Source organism: Astyanax mexicanus, chromosome 6 (assembly GCF_023375975.1).
Source record: "Astyanax mexicanus isolate ESR-SI-001 chromosome 6, AstMex3_surface, whole genome shotgun sequence".
In the NCBI taxonomy this organism is placed as follows: Eukaryota; Metazoa; Chordata; class Actinopteri; order Characiformes; family Acestrorhamphidae; genus Astyanax; species Astyanax mexicanus.
Window position 1 is genome coordinate 33,609,939 of NC_064413.1, and position 24,068 is coordinate 33,634,006.

Sequence of the window (24,068 nt, forward strand, 5' to 3'; positions counted from 1 at the left end):
ATTAACAGATACTTTGTTATCTTACTTAAGTAGAAATCTTGGTTATCTATACTTTACTGGAGTAATTATTTTTCTGTTTGAGTAAAATGATTATTGTTGTTTTATTCTATAAATTACGGACAACATTTCTCCCAAATTCCAAATAAAAATATTGTAATTTTGAGCATTTATTTGCAGAAAAAAAATAAGTTTTTTGATCACAGTTTTCATGCATCTTGGCATGTTCTCCTCCACCAGTCTTACACACTGCTTTTGGATTACTTTACGCCACGCCTGCTGCAAAAATTCAAGCAGTTCATCTTGGTTTGTGTAAGTGTAATACAAGTAAATCCTGCTGTGCTAAGTAAAACGTTTTAGACGTTTCTGAACCTCTAAATACTCGCTTAAATAAAGTTATTATAATTACAGCTATAAAGTTAATATAATTTATTAGTTTTGAGAAGATTTTGGGTCGGAAACGTGTTCTTAAAATCAAATGTATTTGTTTTTAAACACTAAAGTGCTAAACACCGGTTTCACTGATTACAGCAGCTTACCTTTACTGTTAGAAAAGTCGAACTGTGTAGTGTTGGTCCTTCAGCTGAAATGGAAAAGCGTCTGTGGGGTTTAAAGCCATTTATTTCAGGACTGTTCACAGATGTAAACCCTCGTATTATCTGTAATATCCAGGTAACATTACGAGGCTCACAGGCGCCTGAGCTCTGCTCGCCTCACTTTACTCGTGTTTTATTTATTTTAACTTTCCAAACATTATTCACTTTAACTGAACGGCGCACAGTAACTACCTTAAACACGCCGTTACTTTTCCAACCCTTGATTAAATTAATGTGACACAGCTTTACACACTGCATTAATAATAATAGTTATTATTATTTTGAAGAAACGACATGTCTGGAGAAGTGCAGTTTATCAGAAGTGCTCCACTAGAGGGCACAATGAACTTACTTTAAAATCAGCTACACACAAAATATGAAATACATCATCTCCCTTTCTCGATCACATCTGATCTGTTGCAAAAGTGATCAGTTAGTACTGAATTACTAATTAAAGCAACTGATCATGTAACCACAGGACAATGCATAAAACCACCCAGATACATATGAGCAGCTTTATGTATATGTATAAAAATGGTGAACGTCGAGTGTAGTTTGATTACTGGCATCAGAGGAGCTGGTTTGACTACCAGAACAGCAGTCTCTTGGCAGAGTGGAAAACCAAGGACCAAAGTACTGCACAGTTTGCTAATTGTCCTGCTGTAACTGACCCTAAACCTAGCAGTTAACAGGCGAGCTGGAAAACTAAACTGTGTAGGAATCCGGCCTTTCCGGACTGAGGCTAATCATTGCTTAGAGTTCACTCAGAATAGTGTAATTATTTAGGAAATTCCACATACTGTGGAATTACTGTAATTTTTTTAACTGATGTTTACACATTTAATTTGCTGGATCAACTTAACAGTGAATCCTAAACCAAGCTGGTTTCACTGTCTGAAACAAGCCCTGACCCTCCCTAAAATACTTTGACTATTTGTTTTGTGCAGTGTACAATTAAGTGAGAGTAAAATCAATTGAGAATAATGAATTTATAAATCAGTTTAAAACCTTAAAGTTGGACACCCCTGCTGTAATGTAATACACTACTTAACCCCAATTTTACTTATTCCCCACTCTTCTTGTTAGAATTGTGAATCTGTGTACAGTGAGCATGTAGTCGTTTAGTAATTTTAGGACCCCCATTAAAACAATATTGAAACTGCAGAAATTACTTATAAACAAAGTTATAAAATGTAACAAAAATGTTCAATAAGACATTTACTATAAAATAACCCAATCAGTCTGTAACATTAGCTGGGGGAAGGTTTTCCCCACTCCTCCATGCAAAATTCTTGCAGCTGTGTGATGCAGCATCTTCAGTGTTTGTATGGAGGTCTTATTGTTCCCTTAAGCTTAAACAAGAGGACCTACATTCTCTTAGGGACAAAAATCAGATGTTTCTCATTTAAATAAACAAAAGAAGCAGGGTATTCAATATCAAAGTTTATTGCTGACATGCATGTAGAGATTTTATGAAGTACAAAAATATGTCTTTTATACAAATTTGTTTTTATCTCTGTACATTTTCCCAGTTTCTTCTTTGATATCTATCCAACCAAGCAGCGTACAACACCAAACTGTTAGGCTTATGACTAATTTTACCATCATCTCATTCTACACCAATTTAAAAGTTTCCAGTTATTTAAGAATGCAAAGGTTCATACGACAGGACGAGAAAAATCATACTTGAAATTAAACTGCTCGACTTCAAAATGAAATCTCCCAAATAACCACTGCTGAGATGAGTCTTCTGTTTTAGTGTATTTGTGACTGGACTACAGATTCCTCTTCTAATAACACCCGAAGCCATCCAAAAAATCTGGCTGATAAATCGCAGATATCTTGTGGCACATCTTGCAAGTCTGAGTCATGCATTAATTACCTTCAAAATGTAGAAACAACATAGCTGAACAACATACACGTCTCATGCTGCAAATACAGCTTGGCCATCGGACGCCAAGGGCACTACAAAAAACTGTCTATGCGGGGAGCGATTCTGTTTAGACACTGAAATGGGGCATTCAACAGCAATTATAACCTAAAACATAGTTCCTCTAGGTTAGGGCACCAACTACACAACCACACCATCAATGGTCACATCGTAAGCCTACAGATTTACCATTAGAAGATGGCGCTCAGGGTCACTACTAAACCCTGTTGCTAATGGATGATGGGGCATTTATATTTAGATCATTTTTTTTTTTTCATTTGTGAGTGAGAGAGCGAGCAAGAGAGAGATAAGAGCATGATGTCATACTTACATTTGCTCCTCTGATAATTCTCACACACATACTGACGCTCATGCTCGCATACATACACCCACACATAGACTCTTACATGCCATCTACAATACTGCTTTATATCCAAAAAAAAAAAAAAAACACAAATTCACATTGAGGTGGGAGGTGACTAATGCTTTCGATGGTGGCAGGCAAAATCACTTGGATAAGTACTCATCTCATGTTGCAGCACTGGTGTAGCCTACTGGTTTTGTACTACAGGCGACAACTCGCCATCACAATGGTATTTACACACTGGCCAGAGTGCGGTGTTGTATTAAACTTGCAGGATAAAATCTACATCATTTCTAAACGTCAATCTAATAATGTGTGCTATAATTTAGGCTGCTTAAAAATAGAGCTATGCAAAGTCAGTCTTGTTATTAAATGTAGCTTAATAAACCATCAGAATGATTGTGGCAACAATTGTGGCAGCAAAAGAAAATAAAAATAAAAAAATACCATAGAATGGGTGTTGAAAAAAGGGATCACAGCAATGTTATAAAGTTGGATCTCATGAAATCCCGCCTTGGGAGGACATATGGGGAATCCAAATTAACAAATGAAAACAAGACCATTTAAACACAATGAATAAATAAAGAATTGGGGGGGGCTGCTAAACCTTGAAATATTAAGTAGAACTTCTGGTGGGAAGCTCAGACACCAGTAAGCACAGTACTTTATAATTGTTTTCACTGTAATGGTATTAGTGGAACCAGCCAGAACCTCACCGACCACGTCACATGTACACACAGGCTGATGAACGACAACCACCACCTGTTTACTAAGATACACTGGAGCATCATCAAAGCTGAAGTCACAGCTCACTGATTAAATGACAATCTCTCCATCTATCTAAGGCAAGTAATGTTCAGCGGCTGTGATCATTTACAAGTAGCTTAAAAATGAGTTTGGAGAACAGTCCAAAACCAAGAGTTTAAATACTTACTCACATCCTGCAACTCTCATCATAAGCAATGATTGAGAGAGTACGCAATATCAAGGTGACCACGGATTGAGAGAAAGCATGCTTAAGCTCAATAAAGCAAACTGGAACTATAAAAAGTGAGGAATAGGGTGGGTCTTACATTCCCGGATAATGCTGACTACTTTGAGTTAAGTTCTTGGGTTTTCTTAGTGGCCATCCCAACCCCCCCACCCCCTAATACTATGGCCTGAAGAGCAGCCGTGGTGTCTGTGCTCAATAAGCGCAGCAGAACTGTGAACCTGTTGCAAACAGACGCACTTCAAATAACTGGCTGGTTTTCAAAGAGTGAGTGGCCCATGAGGCTGGCCTGGGTCACTACGGGAGCGGAGCGTAGTGGAGCTTAAGGGAGGCGCTTACGTGGCTTAACAGAGCTTATACTTCCGCGTGACTGCAGCCTAAGCCATCCCGCTTCCTGATGGCCTCATATCACCTCTGCATCATGACTGCCCTGCTGTCCTCACAGCACTGACCCATGACCTGAGAACACTGCACTACCAGCACCAGCATCAGCACCATAACCAGTCAAACTAAGAACAGCACCAGAAGGCATTTATTTGGTGGTTGGGGGAATTAATAGATATCCAATTCCCATATGGGTTTGGGTGAAGGTTTTATATAATAATAACGGTAGTGGGAGTGGGACTCAGCTGGACTAGCTTTGGATTTTATAAGAGAATCAGGATCAGGAAGAGCATATCGTACCTCACTGGGCTTCAGGATGTAAAGAGGCGACTTAAACGACTCTTTTGATCCAAGATTTCTTGGCAACCAGAATTTCAGCTGTACAACACTCTAGCTGCCTGTGAATGCCCAAACTTAGGAGGAAAGATCACAGATTTAGTCTCATAGAACACAGCCTTCAAAACTGAGGCTCTAGCTGGCAAGACCAAGCAACTTAAATCTTCAATGAGGGGTGGAGGGAGGAAGGAGAGGAGAGAGAAAAAAAAACCAACAACATTAAATGCTACTATACCAGGAGAAAAATAAGCTTATTCAGATTGTGAGGCAAAACTAATCGCTGGTTTTGACACGCCAAAAGAAATCTGCACCTAAATAATAATAATAATAAAAATAATAACAACAATAATAATGCTCTTAAGCATGTGCTTGTGGCACTACCCCCGTATTTGGATACATGTTTTCAAATGGATCGAGAGCATAGTTCTACACGGACTGAGAGACAGAGACGGTAAGAGGTAGATTTGCAGTCGTGGACACAGATGGGACCGACAAGGATGGGTCTGGTTGAAGGGAGAAGGTGCAGTGAGGGCAGGACAGAGGGACAGATGGACATCAGGTGATCTGAGTTGTTCCCGTGAAAAGTGCTGATAGTAGAAAAGGAGAATGAGATGTGTATGCAAGTGTGTGTGTGTACATGTATGTGTCAGTGTGTGAATTTGCTACATGATTCAGTATTGCTGAAATTGTCCATGTCCACATGAGAGGGAGGGGGTTAATGTTAGGGGTCGAGGACCCACAGTTTGTGTGTGTGTATGTGTTGCTCGAGCCAGAGTCCTCAGCTTCCTTGGCGAGTGAGAGTAGCAGATGGGATTTAAAAGAGAAAATAAATTCAAGTTCAATACACAGTCTCCCCACCCAAACACTCTCAAAACACACAAGCACACAGCCGCACAAGGCTGGTTCCATGGGGCACCCCGCTCACAGTGACCTGCTCCTGGCTGCAGGCTTTGCCATGGCACTACTTCCTGAGGAAGCGCTGGGCCAGTATTGCCGCGTCCAGTGGGCTGACGGGCTGAGCGTCGTGGCCCAGGCGCCTAACTGGCGGCACGTTGCCAAAGGGCCTCTTGCTAAGGAAGCTCTTGGCCTCGTGGATAGTGTTCTTCTCCTCGGCCAGCATCATCTGCTGACGCATGTAGTTTTCAAACTCGTACTGTGACGACTCTTCCGTCACCTTTACCTGAGAGGCACAAAGAGAGCAGCGGTTACTCATACAGAAACATCCAAAAAAATAATAATAATAATAATAATAATGGGTGGGTTGGGGGATATAGTATGCACAATACTTTCACTTTTAATGACTGAATGAAACCTAAAATACAACTTTGCCTCTTTATTGCACTATATGGATTAAAGTATTGGGACACCTGCTCATTCATTGTTTTATACAATATTAAGGGCATTTTTAACTTTAATAATATCATTAGAGTTTAAGGCAAAGCTTTAATGTGAGGATTCGATTGCATTCAGTGAAAAGAGCTACAAATGGCAGGGATGGCTTCGTGTGGTGATCATTCAAGTCACCAACTGCTCCCAAAAGATTTGCATGAAGAGTCAGTGCCCTCCATAGCGCTCTCTCAGCATTGGCACTATTTCTCTACACAGACTGAACAAGCTGTGTGGGGGTGCAACTTAAAAGTAGCTCAATGCATTCATTAGAAGGGAGGTCCCCAAATATTTAGACATAGTGTAAATAATGAAAACAATGTATTACACTAAATGAAGAAGAGTAACAAACTGCACTACACACATGAAAAACTAGTCTTTTTTACACTGGTAGTAAATGCCTAAAGTCTGATATTAATGTTCTGACCTCCTGCAGATGCTCCGGCTGGTTGAGCTGGTCGTCTATGTCTGGCACCACCTGCAGGGGGCCGCACACTGATGAGACAGTTTGCCTGCAAAGCAGAGGTTAGGAAATGATGACTACACATCTATGAATCATGGTTCTTGAGTGATATAAGCCTTACAATAACCTCACAAGTAACTAAATACTGAACTTCCTGAGTTGTGTAAGAGGAAGATTATGAGGAAAGAAAAGAAAAACTTGTAAAGGCTTTACTTTTTTGAAATGATGTTACTATTGCTCGGAATTCTACTAAAAAGTTACACAACCCAGTGAAGTGTTGCAGAAGGAGCAGAGATCAGTGTCAGACGTAGACTCACCAGGAGGCGATGATGCCACTGAGAGACTCCAGCACCTCGGCTGCAGTCAGCCTCTGCTGAGGATCCAGCACTAACAACTTACGGATCAAACACACTGTGCTCTCAGACACGCGCCCATCTCTGCACAAGAGTATATACACACACACAGGTATGTTAGGATAAACACAGTCGTGGCCGTAAATCAAATAATACAGACAAAGAGAAAACATGACACTTTACGAATGTGCTGATTGGAGAGTCAAAACAAATGTGTTGCTTGGACAATCAAAACATGACAGTTTTAAAGTTTTATACGGCAAGTGGAAAAGAAGCAGGGGTGTATGCAGCACTCACTCTGGGATGGAGTACTCTGCAGCTTTGATTTTGCGGAAGAGCTCCTGAGGTATGCTGTCGTAGAAGGGGAACTGGCCATATAGCATGGTAAACAGGACCACGCCAAGAGCCCACATATCGCTGGGCTTCCCACGGTACGGCCGACCTGCAGAAAAGCACACTTTTAGCCCACAATCTCAAGCTTACAAACCAACCACCTTTAAACATTTACATTTGTGACATATGGCCAACGTGCTTATCCAGAGTCACTCAAACATTTAAATCATGTAGCACATATAGGCAAACACAGTGTTTGGAGGCTTGCCCAAGGTGTAGTGTGCTTGTCTGGCTGGAGAATCAAACCCTAGTCTGCCACAAGGAAGACGATACACTAGAACTAGCCATATTGCATAATTTTCACAAATTAAAACATTTATCATAACAATCCCTGTAATGTATTGTTTACATGTTATAGTGTGCTGCGTCACTATTTTTATTGTTTTCGTCTAGTTTTAGTTCCATGTTCACACATTTACAGTAGGGGGCCACTATTTTGACCCTCGCTTCACGGTCTTGGTACTTGTGTACTTGTACAATAGAATGACGATAAAAGTACTGACTTGACTTAAGGCAGCCCAGTTTCCTAAATTATGTGCACAGTCATGCAATTAAGCTTTTGTCATGATTATAAGATTATAACAGTGGTTTCGTACACCACAGTCAGTCAAGGAAGGATTCTGATGCAGTTATTAGCTAGATTAGGTGGTGTGGAGTAAATGTGGATCCAAAAGGAGGTTAGCTCTCCAGGAGATGGGTTGTAGACTACTGGTGTAGTACCTCATTAGGCACAAGTGACAAGAAACAAAAGCAGCTGCATAGTAGAATGAACACTAGCTGAGATCAGAATTGGAAATCCCATTCAGGCACAAAGACAAGCATGACTTCTAAAGCTACAGTGCTAAAGAAACAGGTATGGAGCTCAAAACAAATAATTATGCACATTTTAGTAAAAATACAGACACTAATAATAAATGTATCCAGACAGGATGATTGACATTTTAATTTACCTTTTTTTGTACACAAGGAAAAATGTATATCCATTTCATCACCAAAGGTTGGACATTTAAACATGCATCAATACAAAAGGGGGACAACTATATACTACACCAATATATAAACAATCCAAGAAAGCCAAGCAATCCTGCTAGCTTCCTAGAGCACAATAGGAGAACAAGCAATTAGTGTCACATTACAATCACTACCACTTTAGCACCTTTCTAAGACCTATGAATGGGTAGCTGCCAGATAAGATGGGTATGTTATTTTATGGGTATAAAATAACTAGGGTTACTCAAAAAGCATCGCAGAGCACAACACAGCAACTAAAACAATAAAAGGCTGTTAGAAAACAGATCAAAATTTATCACAGAAATATATGATATACGTCATGTATCATGATGTATGATGTATGTGATGTATATCTGATAACAAGGCCTTTGCCAATACATAGACCTACATATCTGCCTGCTCTAAAGCATAGTATATGCATGTGCCCTTCCCTGCACCATTAATTTTAAAGCCAAACCCAAAATAGAAAGGCAAAAACAGGGAACGAGAGACCTAGACTAAAAGAAAGATAAATAAAGAGAGTGAGAGAGAGAGAGAGAGAGAAAGAGAGAGAGAAGGAGGAGTAGTTTCCCTCTGTGTGACTCATGCAGATGACTCATTCAAGCAGCACTTCATTGTTCTATTGTCCCCACTGCTGATCTACATCCGAGTTCCCTTTGTTTTTACGAGAATAGAGGAGAGCAAATAAACGCTCAACCAATCAATTTCAACCACACAAACGCAAAGAGTGCCTTGATATCTACCTGGAAAAGCAGAAACTCAGGAGCTATCATAATTAGAAAACTCACAGCATGACTGTGAGAATGGCGCTTGTAACCTAAATTTTGACGTTAAAAATGCTGCAGCTTAGGGCAAACCAATTAACATGCAGGCTCAACTCTGCTCACTTAAAAAACAGCAGGCCAAGGGCAGAGCTGATCTATGATGATCCACCAGTAATGTCTTACACTCACTACATACTCAGACAGCCAGAAGACCTGTGGCACGCTTCACAGGTAATGATCTGCCTTAGTAAACCCAACCCTCAGCCATTCTTGCTGTCGTGATCAGTTCAGCGTGGGTGGTTGAGTTTATGAGTTTTGATTACAGTGGTGACATGGAGGGTGAGTCATAGCCTCTCTCACTCACACAAACATACACACGCATACTTACTGCTTAGGACGTCTGGGCTAATGTAGGCCGGGCTGCCTCTCTGGTCCTTCAGTAGATCTTCTTCACTCACCAAATGCTTACCCAGGCAGAAGTTGGTGATTGTGATCCGATGAGTTCTGCAACACAAAGACACAGATAGCTTAATTCCAACATGTTTACGGGGGCCACAAATCACACTTTATTTAGGACCATTTATAAAAGCTATTAAAGCTAATAGTCTTGTTTTTGATGCTGAGTGTTTACGATATATGTAAATGTAAAACGTAATTGTTTTAAAACAAGACAGGTCATCCACCAATTTTTTGGAAATTCTGAAAAACCTGAAGAGGGAAGAAGAAGAGACAGGGGGGGGGGGGGGGGGGAGTATTTTATGCTATATAAGTTTAAGGACGTCAAGGTTGCTAAACCAAAATGCTAAAAAAAAGAGCCTCCAAACACTTACACAATTGTTCAATTCTTAAAAACAATGTGATCCATCAATAAGAGCATATCTGTAAACTATTCTGCAGTCATAAAAAACATGCAAATCTGATGTAGACTATAATAAAGACATTCAATAAAGATATCGTTGAAATAAGCACAATAGATTAAACTGTCTAACTTCTTATTTCTATATATGGTGTGAGATAGTGGCTGGTACATTTAGTCACAAACATTGTCTTCATAATTTGTATCAAATTCATGTCTCAAAAAAAAAAAAAAAAAAAAAAAGTGTATATATATATATATATATATATATATATATATATATATATATATATATATATATATATATATATATATATATATATATCACTCTTCGTTCAGAGTCTCGTGTTTTTATAGTAAAACAACAATAATAAAAGAGGTGTTAGAGGAACTTTCCCCTCAGCGTTAGATGAGCTCTTCTGGTCTCTGCATGAACATGCCTGATATTTTGGACTGTGTCATCACAACTGACTGTTGTGGGTGGCAGAGGGCCATGGAGTGCTGCAGAACTGCAATGTCCTGTCTTTACAAAGAACAGAACTAAACATGACAGTACACACAGAGGCTGCACTTTGACAAACAAGTGAGTCAACCTGTGGCTTAGCACAAACACAAGGATGACTAACCTTTCACAGTAAAGAGGAGTAATCAGAGCTATTTTCACTGCAAGGCGCACACACTCGCTCATTAAAGTCAACTGGTGCTGAACAAACTGCTTGGTAGACATCGTTGCTACGGCAGGGACATCCAGTTGGTATGGCTTTGCCAAAAACACAGCTGCAGTGTCTCATCACCAAAGCTTTACTCATGAAACCATTCTCTCTCGGTCACATCCCTTTTTTCCATTGCTTCTCCAAATCTCTCACTTTCACACTCTGACAATGACTCACCGTCAAGGCTACAATTAGGGCTGTTCCACAAGCTTTCATGCTCTACTGGGAGAGTTTCCTATTGATTTAAAAAGAAAATCGGCTGTTTATAGAAACGGAAGTGTATGGTGTGCCCATCTGGTCTCATTGGGCAACAACAGGAACATGAAATAAGTGTAGACCACACTTCTGAGTGAGAACTTGTTTTAATAAATGCCTGGAAGGTGTTTCACAAAGCAGGATTTCCCAACTAGCCAGATAAAAACCTTACACTGAGGAATGTCCAGTAAGAATTCCTCTTCTTTCATCCCATAGGAAAGGCTGGACTTTTGGCCTATGTAACCTATGTAAGTCGTTCCATCAATACTTCTCCATCTCCTGAGCGGATGAAGGTTGCCTGCATGAGGGTCCCTCGGGGCGCTAATCCACAGCACTTCATCTCCACTTCCCGTACACATGAGGGAAACCGGAAGAATCCTAGCCTCTCCCTGCAGCCAAGAATAGCTCAACTAATGGGAAAAGCTAAAAGATTTAAATGTAAGGGGGAAGTCTTAAGGCTGAAATCCTGACACAGCCATCTCCATCAGAACGCAACTCAGGACTTTCAGTACAGGGAGTTCCACAGTTTAAGAAATACTGGCCAAAACAGGAACTAAGAGAGATTCTAAGAGCCACAGTCATTCTGGGATACAACAATAAGTAAATTCACTGCAAGACAACTTCTCCAATTCTATAATTTACACACAGTGGTTTGTTTTTGAATTAGAATCAGAAAAGTTATAATACATAAACTACAGGTGTGACTACTAGGTGTGCAAAGAGTAATCAACTAGTTGACAACTTAAATACTGTGGAGAAATTTAGTGGTCTGTGCAGTGCACAGTTATATTAGTGCGAGTCAGAAGTCAGAAATTAAGAGATTTTTAAGCAAGACAACGCCCTCTAAGTCTTCTTCTGCTGAACCAAAAGGAAAAAGTCTTATAAATCTTTTAAATCAGCAACAATTATTCATTTTTTTGTTGTATAAACTAAATGTAAAAGCTCACAGCTACACAACAGCTATTTGGTAATGGTGCAATTCATTACCTGTTATTTGTTACTATAATCAATAAAATATTAAATTATCAACATGGCAATTAGCTGCATCCTCATTATTAACTACCAATATGTACTGTAACTACATCAATATTTAATTACAAAAAAATAAAATTGAATCTAACCATATCCTGAGCTACTAAAAAGAACCACCTTGTCCTTCCTTTAGTTTTTAAGCACTGCATTTTTTAGTCATATATACACATTTGTTGGTAAACAAATTCATGACAAAACAACTGACTTTGTTGGACAACAACAAAGAAACACCCTTCTTGCACCTTGCTTTGCTACCTGCCACAAAGATATTTAAGCACAGATTCAAACACACTCTGGACTAACGTTGTCTCTCACTACAGAACCCTAGTGACAAAAAAAATTCAATTCACCAAGAATTGACAGAGGTGTGAATGGGTGGAGGCAGCTGTTTGAAAGGTGTGAGTGAATCTCCAGCATAAAGGGGAGCTGTGACTCTCACAGGACAACACTAACCCCACACACCACCAGTTAACCTCCTGCTTAGTGCTACAGTGACCTGGCCAGGCAAGCGGCAGGGCTACAGCTGTATTTGACAATCTTTCCATTTTGACAAGGTTTGTGTTTGATTAAAGTTAAAATCACTTCCACTATGAACATGTGGAGTGTGAAAACAAAAGGTCAGCTTGGTAAGAAGTGCAATAAACAGGGATCTGGTGGTTGACACTAGTGATTGCCAACACTCCTTCTGGAGAGCTATGAACCTTTATTTAACCAGGCACACCAAGACATTAAGGACAACTTCATAATCACCATGTCATCTATTTTGTGGCTACATTTAGTTTAGTTCCAAACTTGTAACGAAATCGAAATTTTTGTCCAAAAAAAAAAAAAAAAGGTCAAATACTGAACACGGTTTTCACAGTTTATCTATTGCATAAATTAAAGAGTCTTAATATATTGTCTTGCTTTTAAAAGAGAAGCAAATATATAAAAATGTATTTATTAGTATTTAGTATTTACTGATCATTAACCAGACATACCAACAAAAGCACAACGTGATTTACAAGATTTACAAAAAAAAAAAAAAAAAAAAAAAAAAAAAAAAACACACACTACAATATGTCAATACACAAAGCAGCCCTCTCTCTCTCTCTACCCTGGTTGCAATCTGATAGTCATCAAAACCATAATTGCTCTGTACAAATAATACTGACCTTTCACTTACATTATTTAAAATGCCTAATATTCACTAAAAAAAATCAAATTAGCTGAAAGATTGAGGTTGGAACAGACTGATGCTTAAATCAGAAGTAATATGGTAGATATAGGCCCAGGGTTAACACCAGGTGCACCCTATACAGTACCCACAAAACACCATTTCAGATTAACAATAATCACTCAAATATAAGCGCTGTTCACAAGTATCACCATTTTTTTTACTTACTACATGCAAACACACAAACTGTCTTTTACACTGTTCAACTTTTTGATGAATGGACCAAAATAAATCTCCAAAATTACCTAAAATAAACTTTTTATATTGAATTCCACTTTTAAATGTTAAGAATGTTTAATCTCTCTTCTGTAAAGCTGCCGTTTTTTAAATACACATATGACACGATGAACCTTTTTATGTATTACACTGTTTAAAAACTAAAGGCTTGAATTTGGAGCAATTATGAATGTCAACATTAGCCCAGAGTCAAACAATTACATTATCCTCTATTTAGCCTCAAACAGGTCACAAGATTAAGAGAGAATTCCTGCCCTCAACTACAGGCTATACAAAGCACATAACTAACTAATTAACTATAAACATATATACGCTAAATAATACTTGGAAACATTAACAGATTTTCAATCTGGCAAAAAAAAAAAACAAGTCTGCATTCCACTTTGGAATTTATTTATTTATTTTAATCTAACAAATGTGAAAATCTGCTGGACATTAACAGTGTGACAGGCCATCTGTGCAGAATATAGTCAGAATAAATTAAGCAATATTACAATTTAGGCCAGTAATTATATGCTAACTGTATTTTCAAGAGTGTAACTGCACACTACAGGGCAGGGCTCTCTAGTGATCACATGTGCTATTATTTCATTACAGATTTTATCAGAACAGTACTGTAGATAATAATTTCTCTACACTTACATGACCCTCCAAACTTGATGTGATGCAACTTTCAATTCAAGTATCTATCCAGGCCTATGTCTGCTCTATGCAAAACATTCAAATGAAAGAATATTTTCCTGGTAATCTCATTCACTGAACAAGCTGCCTTTATGCAATCCTTCAGAGCATGATTTTATCCAGAGAGTCAGAGATGTTGTTACTTAGTAACATCCACATCTCCTTTTCTATTTCTCGGAAAGCACATGTTATAAAAAAAAAAAACAGCAGAAGGAACAGGTTGAAAAGACGAAAGGGCAAAAGAGGTATGTGGAAAAACTGCGGAGGGGGAGCCCTGCCAGGGTGACGTGTGCATGTGTGTGACTCAGCTCTGAGCTATGGATCCTTTGGCAGCACTCTGCTTTGTCTCCAGCTGGGACAGAGTGTTCTCTTCTCTACCTCTACTCAGCCAGCCAGACCAGAGCACTCCCTTTCATCACCGTAGGGGGACTACGCAGAAAGTCTGAGTCTAGGTATTAAACAAATATTTACTGCCTTTACCATATTTATATTCTGCATCTTGTTTATATTCATTTAGTTCTTGCTGAAAGAACACAACTCTGCAAAAGAAAACTAAACCGTCTTTTATATTCTGTTGCATTATAAAAAACCATGCCATATTTCACTTTAACAGTTTAAATCCTGGCAGATGTCTTAACATTGTTCCAAAATTTCCTGACTCTGCAAAATGACTTGGATTAAAATGTATTTACATTGACTTCCATAAAAAGTAAGTTCTTGTTTAACTGCAAAGCAGTTTATTAAACAGTAATAAAATTTAATAAACAGCAACAACATGTGCACATAAATGTTACCCCTCACAAGAGGGATGTACGTGTGGCGCCTTCTGCATTGAATATATGAACATAAATATGAATGTGGTTTCTGCTAGAGTCACTTGCATGTACACATGGACAGCTTTCTATGACGTATTCCTGAAAGACACCTGGATTGACTTTGTGGATTAAGGTACTCCAACAACTCATGTGGTCTTGACACAAGCATGGCAGCCAGTGTTTAACATCGTTCACAGCAAGAGGATGCGCTCAAGATCAGACTAATGGAGTATTCACATGAGACTCCTTGCAGTTCCAAACAGAGTACAAGCATACAGAGACACATGCATGCAAATGTGAGCAGCTAGAACTTAGGAATTTAAATTATTCAGGGCACAGCTTACTAATTTAAGCCTTTTCCAACAAGCACGAAAATCAAATGGTTCACTGAACGTTTGACTCACAACACCATATATAATTAATCCAGCAGAGAGAAGTTTAATAAAGCCCAGAAAAGGCTCAACACACGCAACATGAAGAGTTTGAAATTTTGTTGCACTCGTTGACCCAAAATGCCCTTGACTTTGTGTAGTCCCTTGCATTCCCTCCCTTCCCCGCTTGCTCACTCGCTCGCTCTTTCAGAGAACAAGGCGAAGGCACGTTCCATGCCACCTTATTTTCACTGGAAGAGGCTCCCTCTTTCCAGCTACCCAAACTCCAACCACAGGGCTGAATCACACTCTTATACTTCAGAGCCTAGGGCGAGTCAACCAAGTCAGACTTCTCTTGGTGAGTAAGCACCTGCCTCAGCGCTGCCAGAAGGCCAAACCCATGAAAGAGAGAGGCTTTGAGCTCTTCCAGCACAGCAGGTACACAAGCAAAAGAGAACAGTGGAGTCTGGGCCTACCTTTTGTTAAGTACCATGTTTCCAAGCTTCAAGTCTCGATGCACAATGTTCTTCTGCAAAAAGTAAATAAAACCACATTAAAGTGGGTGCATGGATTTGGGTGGGTGCATTTTCACTTTCAGAATATGTCATTCTAAAGCCATCCATAAGCCACTACTCACCTTATGCAGTGCCTCCACCACTCGCACTACGTCATAAAAGATGACGATGGCCTCGCGCTCGTTCAGCCTCTTCTCCTTGATGACGTAGTGTTGCAGGTTAATGAGGTCAACAGTTTTGTCACTGTAGTCATGAGCACACAGGCAGTCCAGCACCAGACAGATCCGCTTCTTCATCTTGCGCACTTTGTTGGCTTCCATGTCCTCCACAATCTCATAGGAGCGATCCTACAAACCAGGAGAAAATCAAACATTTCTCAAAAGACAACCTTTATGAGAATTTACAATTACAAGCTTTATTTACACCTGGTCACATCATGCATCTTGAATAGTACAGCACAGACCATTATAATTTCAGAACTGTTATTGCAATGTAAGCATGAGCAATATTCTCATCACAAGGTGTCCTATGTTGCATAAGGCAAATTCAATTAAGGTGTGGCAAACTTTTTAGCTGGTTAATGCTACAGAGAAACGCAAATACTTCATTTAATCTTCAGCCTACCCAATATTTTTTTACACAATTGTGAGAGTTAAATTTAATGATTTTATATTGCAATATATGGAGGGAAAAAAATACTGCAATGTTTTCCCCCATATCGTAATGTATATTAAATTAAGGTGTTAACCCCATTTACAACAGATACAAATCCAATCACTCAAACCACTTCAGGAGATGGTTTAAGACACAGTTGAGCCACAAGGTAAAGTAATGCAAATGCACCCATCTCTCTGACACACTTATTCAACAAAACAAAGATCAAAGAGCTAATGCATTTAAAAAGGTGACACCAGCTAACAACTAACCATTCAATAGCTTTTCAACATTACTTGTCTAGGACCACTCCTACTAAGAGAATGCCCCCTGCTGTTCTGATTATGGGCCTATATGCTGCAAAATACAGCACAATGCATTCTGTAAAATGTTGTATTATCTTTACAAAAAGAAAAAAAGGACCATGGATATACACAGTTGTTTTTTAAATCCTCAAGAAGTCACTCACTCAAATGCCAACAGTTAGGGGCCTATTCCACTGCACAGGTATTTCAGGTCAAATCTTAATGAGGCATAACATAAATAAATGAGACCTAACTACTGATTCTAAAACTATGTAATATCTATAAACACGATCAAAAAAGATACTCTTTTTGAATCAATATTTAAATACAGTTGGACAGTGACTGAAGCATGGTTATCATACGGACAGGTTAAGGAGAAATGACTGTGCCTCCACAGACTCGCAGAGGTGATCTACAGTTTGCACCCCCCTCTGGAGAGGAGCTATAATAACCCAATCAATAGTGTATGCCTGAATGAATGGTGCCCACAGCTTAGCCATGCAATTGTGAAGCTCTGCTCCACTGGGAGGGAAGGAGGAGCCCCGACGGCAGTGAGGCAGATGATAGAGTGGGAGAAAAATGCCTGGCTCAAACAGAAACTAAACTAACTGATGAGTCACAGAGTACTGTGCAGCAAAATGTTCTTCTAGAAATAATGTTTACACAAAAAAAAAAAAAAAAAAAACACACTCTACAGGAGGAGCCACATAAGCTTTTGCAGAATGTGACGAATATAATTTAGTTGCTAAAAGGAAGTCGTAGGAGAGAAACCACCAAACCAGCTCAAAATGAATGAGAATGTTAGTTTTTGACACATTTGCTTTTCTCTTACCTGAAAGAGGCCATGATGGTGCACCACTCCATCCTGGTTATGGAGCAGAGACAGCAGTGAGTATTCGGTGTGCAGCAACATCTTGCCTTGCCTCTCCTCCTGCGTCTCCCCAGCCGAGTCCATTCTCTCCTCTAAGGTCAATATCTAAAGAAGAAAAGGCCAACAGACTGTTTTAAAGCACTCTGGGCTTCTCAACGACCTTATCATTCAAGGGGTGACAAATAAGTCAATTCCTGCTCCGGAGTCAACAGAGATTACCTGATAAACAACCTCGTCATACAGTGAGAGGTAAACCAGTCGCTCGACCTTTAGCACAGACAGATCCAGCTCAGATAAGAAACTTAGACATACAACTAGGGTTGCAACGGTATGAGATTTTCACGGTATGATAACCGTCTCAGAAAATACTGCGGTATCACGGTTATCACGGTATTACAGTTTGTTACATATATTATTAAACTGACCCTTAAAGAAATTACAACAAAGGTTTTTTGTTCAATTAACTATTTATTGTAGAAACTACACCATCAGGTGAAGGAAACCATGTTTTTCCACTACTCTTAAGGGCAGTGTATACATAAATAGTTGGTATATAACCAGATACTGCAGAAAGAGGGGATTTATTTCTGACATGATCCTCACAATAGGGATTTCTATTTTAAGGCTTTCACACCTTAAAACCTGAGTTTCTCCGCTGGCTTGCGTTTTACCGGTAATAAGCAAACACACACGGTATGATAACCGTGCATTTTAATACCATGGTATACCGTGAAACCGGTTACCGCTGCAACCCTACATACAACTATGTGCAGAAGTATGGTTGTTTTATGCAAAGTATTTTTTTATGCATTTTCTTTGTTAAAACAGTCTTTACATTAATTTTAAGTGAACTGCCTGCAGTGGTCAGATGTTCCTGTATAGGGCATAAACAAACAATTTGAAAGAGGTCTGGTAAGGAAGGTCAATAGTTTCACACTGACTGAAAGACAGTGAGGCTTTTGTTCTCATCCCAAAGCCCTATAAAGATCACATGGTAACAGGAGTTTTTTTTTATTTAGCATAAAACAAGCTAACTCACTTTTAGCTGGTAAAAGTCATCTGTACCATCTTTCCTGGCAAGCCACTGCACTATGCTCTGCACAGGAGAGTTCCCCAGTCTGGCCCCTGGTAAAAAGAAAGAAATGGTAGAAATGAACAGCTGTTGTAAGGCCAAAAGGTACAGGTACATTGGCCTGCAATTTCCCCTGTAACCCTTACGCAAACTCACACTGCTAATTACACTGTTCACCTTTGCACTCAGAGCTGTTAGAATTTGCTATGCATTAAAGTAAAGGTGCAAGTCAATTCACATGCAACACCTTGCAGAGTAAAAGAACACACTTTGTACGCAATAACAATAAAGAAAGCAATCAATTTTTTGCACACAGTGGTTTTAGTGCACTTACCCAAGACAAAGGGACCAGCTCTCTTTGCATTGGTACCAGATATCCCCGGACAAAGGAGCTTGCTGGCCCTGCCGGATGACTCCCCTGCCCCTCTCTCTGAAATACGACGCTTAGACATTCTGCAGGTCTGTAAAACATTTAAAAAAAAAAAAAAAAAAAAAAAGCATAAGGACAAGTTCCTTAACAAATAAAATAAAATTTACGTAAAACAAAAACGGCAAATAGACATATAAACACATTAGACACTGACGAGGTAACAAAAAACTAACTTTTGCAAGCCGCTCCATCATCTGTACATGGCTTATCAGCTAGAACTCACACAGAGAGAGGCGCTTACCACTTTCCAAATCTAAAAGAAAACATCCAATCCACCACTACCGATGGCTTCCAGTAGACTGGCAGCAAAGGGTGAGTCACAGAAAGGGAAAAAAAATGTATGGGGGGATGGGGGATGGCCTCAGATAGAGATAACCCCTCCCCACCTCTTTACAGCAATCACAGAACTGGCTCGGATTGAATGGCAGGCCATCACAGGCCCATCTGCATTAACAGGGGATGGCCGCTGGTGTGAATTCTCCTGATGTGACCTCACCAACACAAATGGGAACACATACATAAGCTATGCATGGACACAGTGGGCATCAGCCCATTGAAAATCGCCAAATGTGTTGCGTGCACAGGGTCTGCATGCATAACAGATGGGCCTCCACTCATACACACATCCCAAATGAAGATCAAGTCTACAAAAATAGATCATGGTTGCATGGTGAACTGCTGTTTTAATTCAATGCTTTCTCCCTCATTCGTAATCCTGCTGCTCCTAATCTGAAAAATCTATCTGTAAATCTGCCTGGTGTATGACAAACTGACAAACAAAAACTCTGAAATCCCACAACCTTTTTTTTTTTTTTGAATTACAATAATGCCTAAAAATAAACAAAAAATATTCAAAATCATCTTAGGAATTATCCAAGCTTAACTACAGTGTAAACATTTGGTGCCAGCTACAGCAAGGGAACCTGTTTGTTTTGCCAGGAAATTGGTTCCTCTAATTTGATGAAACACTCTGGTTCCTGTAAGAAGGAAGTACATGCCCAATACAAACACAGGATGATTCACAAAGGCGCTCAAAGTTTCGCAATTGCTTTATGAATCAGAAACAATGAACGTATGCTTAGAAATGGGGGTAAAAAAAAAAAAAAAAGAACTCACTAACGAAAGTGCAAAAATGAAGATATTTGATGCAAACCAATTTTAGAGCAGGCAAAAAGCTCGCCTATTTAATACACTTCTGATTGATGTCCTATAAAAAAAAAAGCATAGTACACCACGTAAGGGGGGGGGGGGGGGTTCGTACAACTGAATGACAAGAAAAAGCATAAAGAAATCCATTCTGACTGCACGCTGCAGCTGAACACACAGCGAGTCTGGAGGGAGTAGGAGTTCATTTGGCTGCAGCCGTACATAAATTCTCACTTTCGACAGGGATTCTTTTTCTCCTCCAGCTCCAGACTGCCGACAATGTGACAGACATGATGACAGACATGATCACATGGTCATTACCCTTTGAGATATTAACAGATTTTTGCGTGACAGCTTTGCCCAGTGACACCATGCCCATGCTTTATCTAGCAAGATTTCAGCCACTATTGTTGTCCGCTCCTAAATGAAACCATGTGTTTACATCAAGCACAAAAAGAAATGAAGGGGAATTATAGAAGGCAGGCTGCATGTTGCACAAGCATTCAAAACCAGGATATATAAATCAGAGTCCAATCTGAGGACACTTCATGTGAAGAGTTAACCAACCACTGTATGATGTTTACCTCCGTTAAAAGAATGACATGCAGAAAAACAAACTTGTACAAATAATTAACAAGTAGTGCGGCCACTTCTGAAGCCTGCTGCTCCAACTGTTGATTTTTTTTTGTGTCAGACTACTATAGATATAAAATCTGTCCCTCTCTTGTGGGGATACAAATCCATTACATGTTTGCCATTTTAGCCTTATAGCCTCAGTGCAAATGTATTCAAGCAATGTTTGCAGTAAGAGACAGTATTGTAAGAATGAAATAAACAGTATAAATACAAAAACAAAAAAGGTACAACAATTGTCTTCTCAAGACTTCAGACAATGGATGGTATGGTTGCTTATTTAGTCTGTAGAGGGTGAAAGGCTGTGCAGATTGCATAACAATCAGGTACAACTAACTAGCTTTATTAAAGACATTTCACGGTCATTTCTATTATGCTTGTATGCTTGCATGAGTGTTTAATCGTGTGCTACACTGTGTAGCAAGTTGGCTGTTGTGGTGTTATGATGTAATTCATCTGAGTGTAATGCGCTTTGGCTCATTAATGGCCGTGTCACTACCGAGGCAGCTAAATTTAGAGTCAGGCACACGTTTTCACAGCGTGTGGCAATCAATGCTAGTTAACACTTGCATGTAAAGCAGTTTTCTTACCAAACACTAACAGAGTTAGTTAAATTCCAACTAGGCCAACAGGGACAAGTGTAGCTAGACTAGTTAACCAGCTAACTAACTATCTGGCTAACGTTTAAAGCTACCGGTCTTCTGCAGGCAAGCGTCAGCTTGCAGGTCGCTGGTCATTATGTTGTCAGGTTAAAGTTAACCACAAGTTTAGCTAACGCTAACTCAGTTTCCACTAGTAGCATGTTTAAGATATCAGCTCCCTCCACAGCAATTATATTTACTCGCAAAAAAAACAGATCTATTAACTTAACTTACATATAACGTTAATGTTGTTTTGACTGGTCCTATGTTGCTATTGATTTATAAAGAAATTCAGACCCTCTAATCCGTAGATAATTAAGCTACATTTCAAAAGTACAAAACATTAATAACAGTTTTTCACAACAAAAAATGTAGTTGCAAATATTTAGACAAGGAACTAACCTAGCTAGCTAGCTAGATTTTACAGTAAGGATATGGTGACCAGGTAGCTTAGATTGTTTAGTCAGAATGACTTTAAACGATCTGTAGTTGGATCTGGTATTATTCCTAGCAAAAAAATGTCGCTCACCCTACAGCGATACATACTTTTAAAACTGCATTAGAGACCCGCACGTTATTGCAATATTTAGCTAACGTAACTGGTTAAACTGAGACAGGACTTGGTTTGCTCGCATCATTAAGGATCAAATGATGCTAACGCTAGCTTGCTGCTACAGTGTTAAGTGTTAACGGTAAATAGCTAGCTAGAGTTGTAGATAGGTTAGCTTAGCTAGCTAACACATCAGTCACAGGAGGAATGAGATCTCTGCTCCGCGCTGGGTGTTTGTATACAGATCATAGTATAGCTAACTTACAATCCAGCTTGAATAAACAGGCCAGTGTTTACTAGTTAGCTAACGTTAGCTCTGCAGCTAACGTTAGGTTAGTTTAACACTGGACGTAAAATGTCAGTTTTACGTTAGTGAAGTAGCTTAGCTAGCGTTTACTGCCGCTCCGCCTCTAGAACAAACTAGACCGGTGTTGTGTCGAATTGTGCTACCTTCTTCAACTGTGCTACCCTGGTAGTATTTAATTTATATAAAACGGTAAAAGTACCAAGAAAAAGCACCTTATTGGAAAATACTAGGTAGGATATGTGAATAGGCTAAATCACTGTCAAGTACCTTAAAGTAAAAAAATAAAAAAAATAAAATAAAATCACATACTTGATTAGAAACCGTATTTTTTATAGTTATAGTTTTTTGTAGTTAATTATTATTTTTAACTGCTTTACATTGTTTTAACATCTGAGCAGGTTGTTTAATGCTCTCAATAAAAACTCACGGAATGATCATGAAAAACAAACAGTACAAAAAAAGGTTGGTTAGCGCATGAGCAGTGCTGTAAAGAAGTACATATGAATGAGTAGCATAACTCGACAGAACACCGGGTTGTTTTGAGCACTGAGCTACTAGGCTAGCTAAGGTAGCTAGAATAACTAAGGGGTTAGCTGCCTCGTTTGCAGCCGACACTTTATTCTGTCTTTTTTTCCAGCTGAACTTGTAAGGGTCGAGCTCCTCTCGGTTTTCAACATTATAACTTACTACAATAATTAAGTTTTTCCTGCAGAGTGAAACATGCGGCAAAAGCTATGAAGGCAGTAAGCCGGTTTCTGCAGCTCCAGTTCAGCTGGGTTATGGCTTGGTTTGGTTTGCTCAGCTCGCCGCCTCTCGACGGACTGACGGGCCATTTAACAACTCACTCACTCACCTCGAGATCAAATCGCCGGGGGGGAGGGATCCTCTGCCGTCTACTAAACCGCAGCCGCCATCTCAGCTCAGGACTCAGGAGAGGCGCAGGAACAGTCGGCTCGCTGCCGCGCAGCGCTGTGTGGGAGAAAGGACGGTTTTATTCCGCTGTTAGAGAAGCGAAGCGTCGCCGCGCTGAAAAGCCTCGTCCCGTCGGACTGATCACATCTTTCCATAGCAGCACCACCTGACAACGGAAATGACGCACGAACAGTAAGGGGCAGCCCGACTAACCCAATCAGAGGCGAGTACCCTCCTCTCCCGACCGGCTCAGCCAATAAGTCTAACTCGTTTTCGGGCCTTTTGTCTTTAACTGGAAATAAGACAACAGAATAATGAATACACTGAGTGATTTATGATTTGATTATTGCTCAGTTTTTCTTTACCAATATCGATGATTTATTAATATATGTATACAGCACTGAGCCATATCATAGGTGTCTTCTGAAAAAGGGAATACAAGTTAGAATGAGTTTAAGAAGTTAATATTATTTAATCACTAAGTGATGTCTATATGTATGTCCATATGTGGACACTTCTTCTAATAAATGATGCATCCAGCTACTGTAAGCAAAGTTTTACCCTTTGCTGACACAGATGGGCAAATACACACACACACACACATGCACACAGCTTGTCCAGCCCTTGTAGAGAAGATGTTTACTGCTAAACATGTAAAGATGGACATGAACCTATTGGCACCATGTATAATGGTATGGGCTAGCTGTGGAGCTGTGGTGTGTTATCTGGAATGGTGGTGCTCCATCAGTTAAAGATAAGTTGAGGTGGTGACCTTCTAACATCCTGACAGTAACATGCTTGTTGCTGAATGTAATCAAATCATTATAGCAAATAATCATCAAATACAAAAGCAAGTAGAAAGTCTTTCCTGGACTGCAGACAACAGAA

At 39.5% G+C, this 24,068-nt stretch overlaps 1 protein-coding gene across 2 annotated transcripts; it reads right to left on the reverse strand.

Moving 5' to 3' along the window:
• Window positions 1-2,023: 2,023 nt before the first annotated feature.
• Window positions 2,024-23,350, reverse strand: stk40 (serine/threonine kinase 40). Of its 2 annotated transcripts, none has more exons than XM_007249627.4 (11): window positions 23,122-23,350; window positions 18,896-19,022; window positions 18,529-18,614; window positions 17,451-17,594; window positions 15,782-16,006; window positions 15,621-15,673; window positions 9,357-9,472; window positions 7,098-7,242; window positions 6,765-6,884; window positions 6,412-6,496; window positions 2,024-5,778 (listed from the first exon to the last, which is right to left on the reverse strand). In XM_007249627.4, the coding sequence occupies exons 2-11, from the start codon at window positions 19,011-19,013 to the stop codon at window positions 5,560-5,562; spliced, it is 1,311 nt and encodes a 436-aa protein (XP_007249689.2). In that variant the 5' UTR covers window positions 19,014-19,022; window positions 23,122-23,350; the 3' UTR covers window positions 2,024-5,559. The 2 variants fall into 2 exon arrangements, with proteins under 2 accessions (XP_007249689.2, XP_049336366.1); XM_049480409.1 differs by lacking the exon at window positions 23,122-23,350 and adding an exon at window positions 19,233-19,251.
• Between the last annotated feature and the right edge of the window lie 718 nt (window positions 23,351-24,068).

Coding starts and splice junctions, on each gene's coding strand:
- stk40 (XM_007249627.4), bottom strand. CDS start 19,013: ATGTCTAAGCGTCGTATTTCAGAGAGAGGGGCAGGGGAGTCATCCGGC. Junction 17,595..18,528: donor ATGACTTTTACCAGCTAAAA/GTGAGTTAGCTT, acceptor TTTCTTCTTTAG/ATATTGACCTTAGAGGAGAG. Junction 16,007..17,450: donor ACCATCATGGCCTCTTTCAG/GTAAGAGAAAAG, acceptor CCTGGTTTGTAG/GATCGCTCCTATGAGATTGT.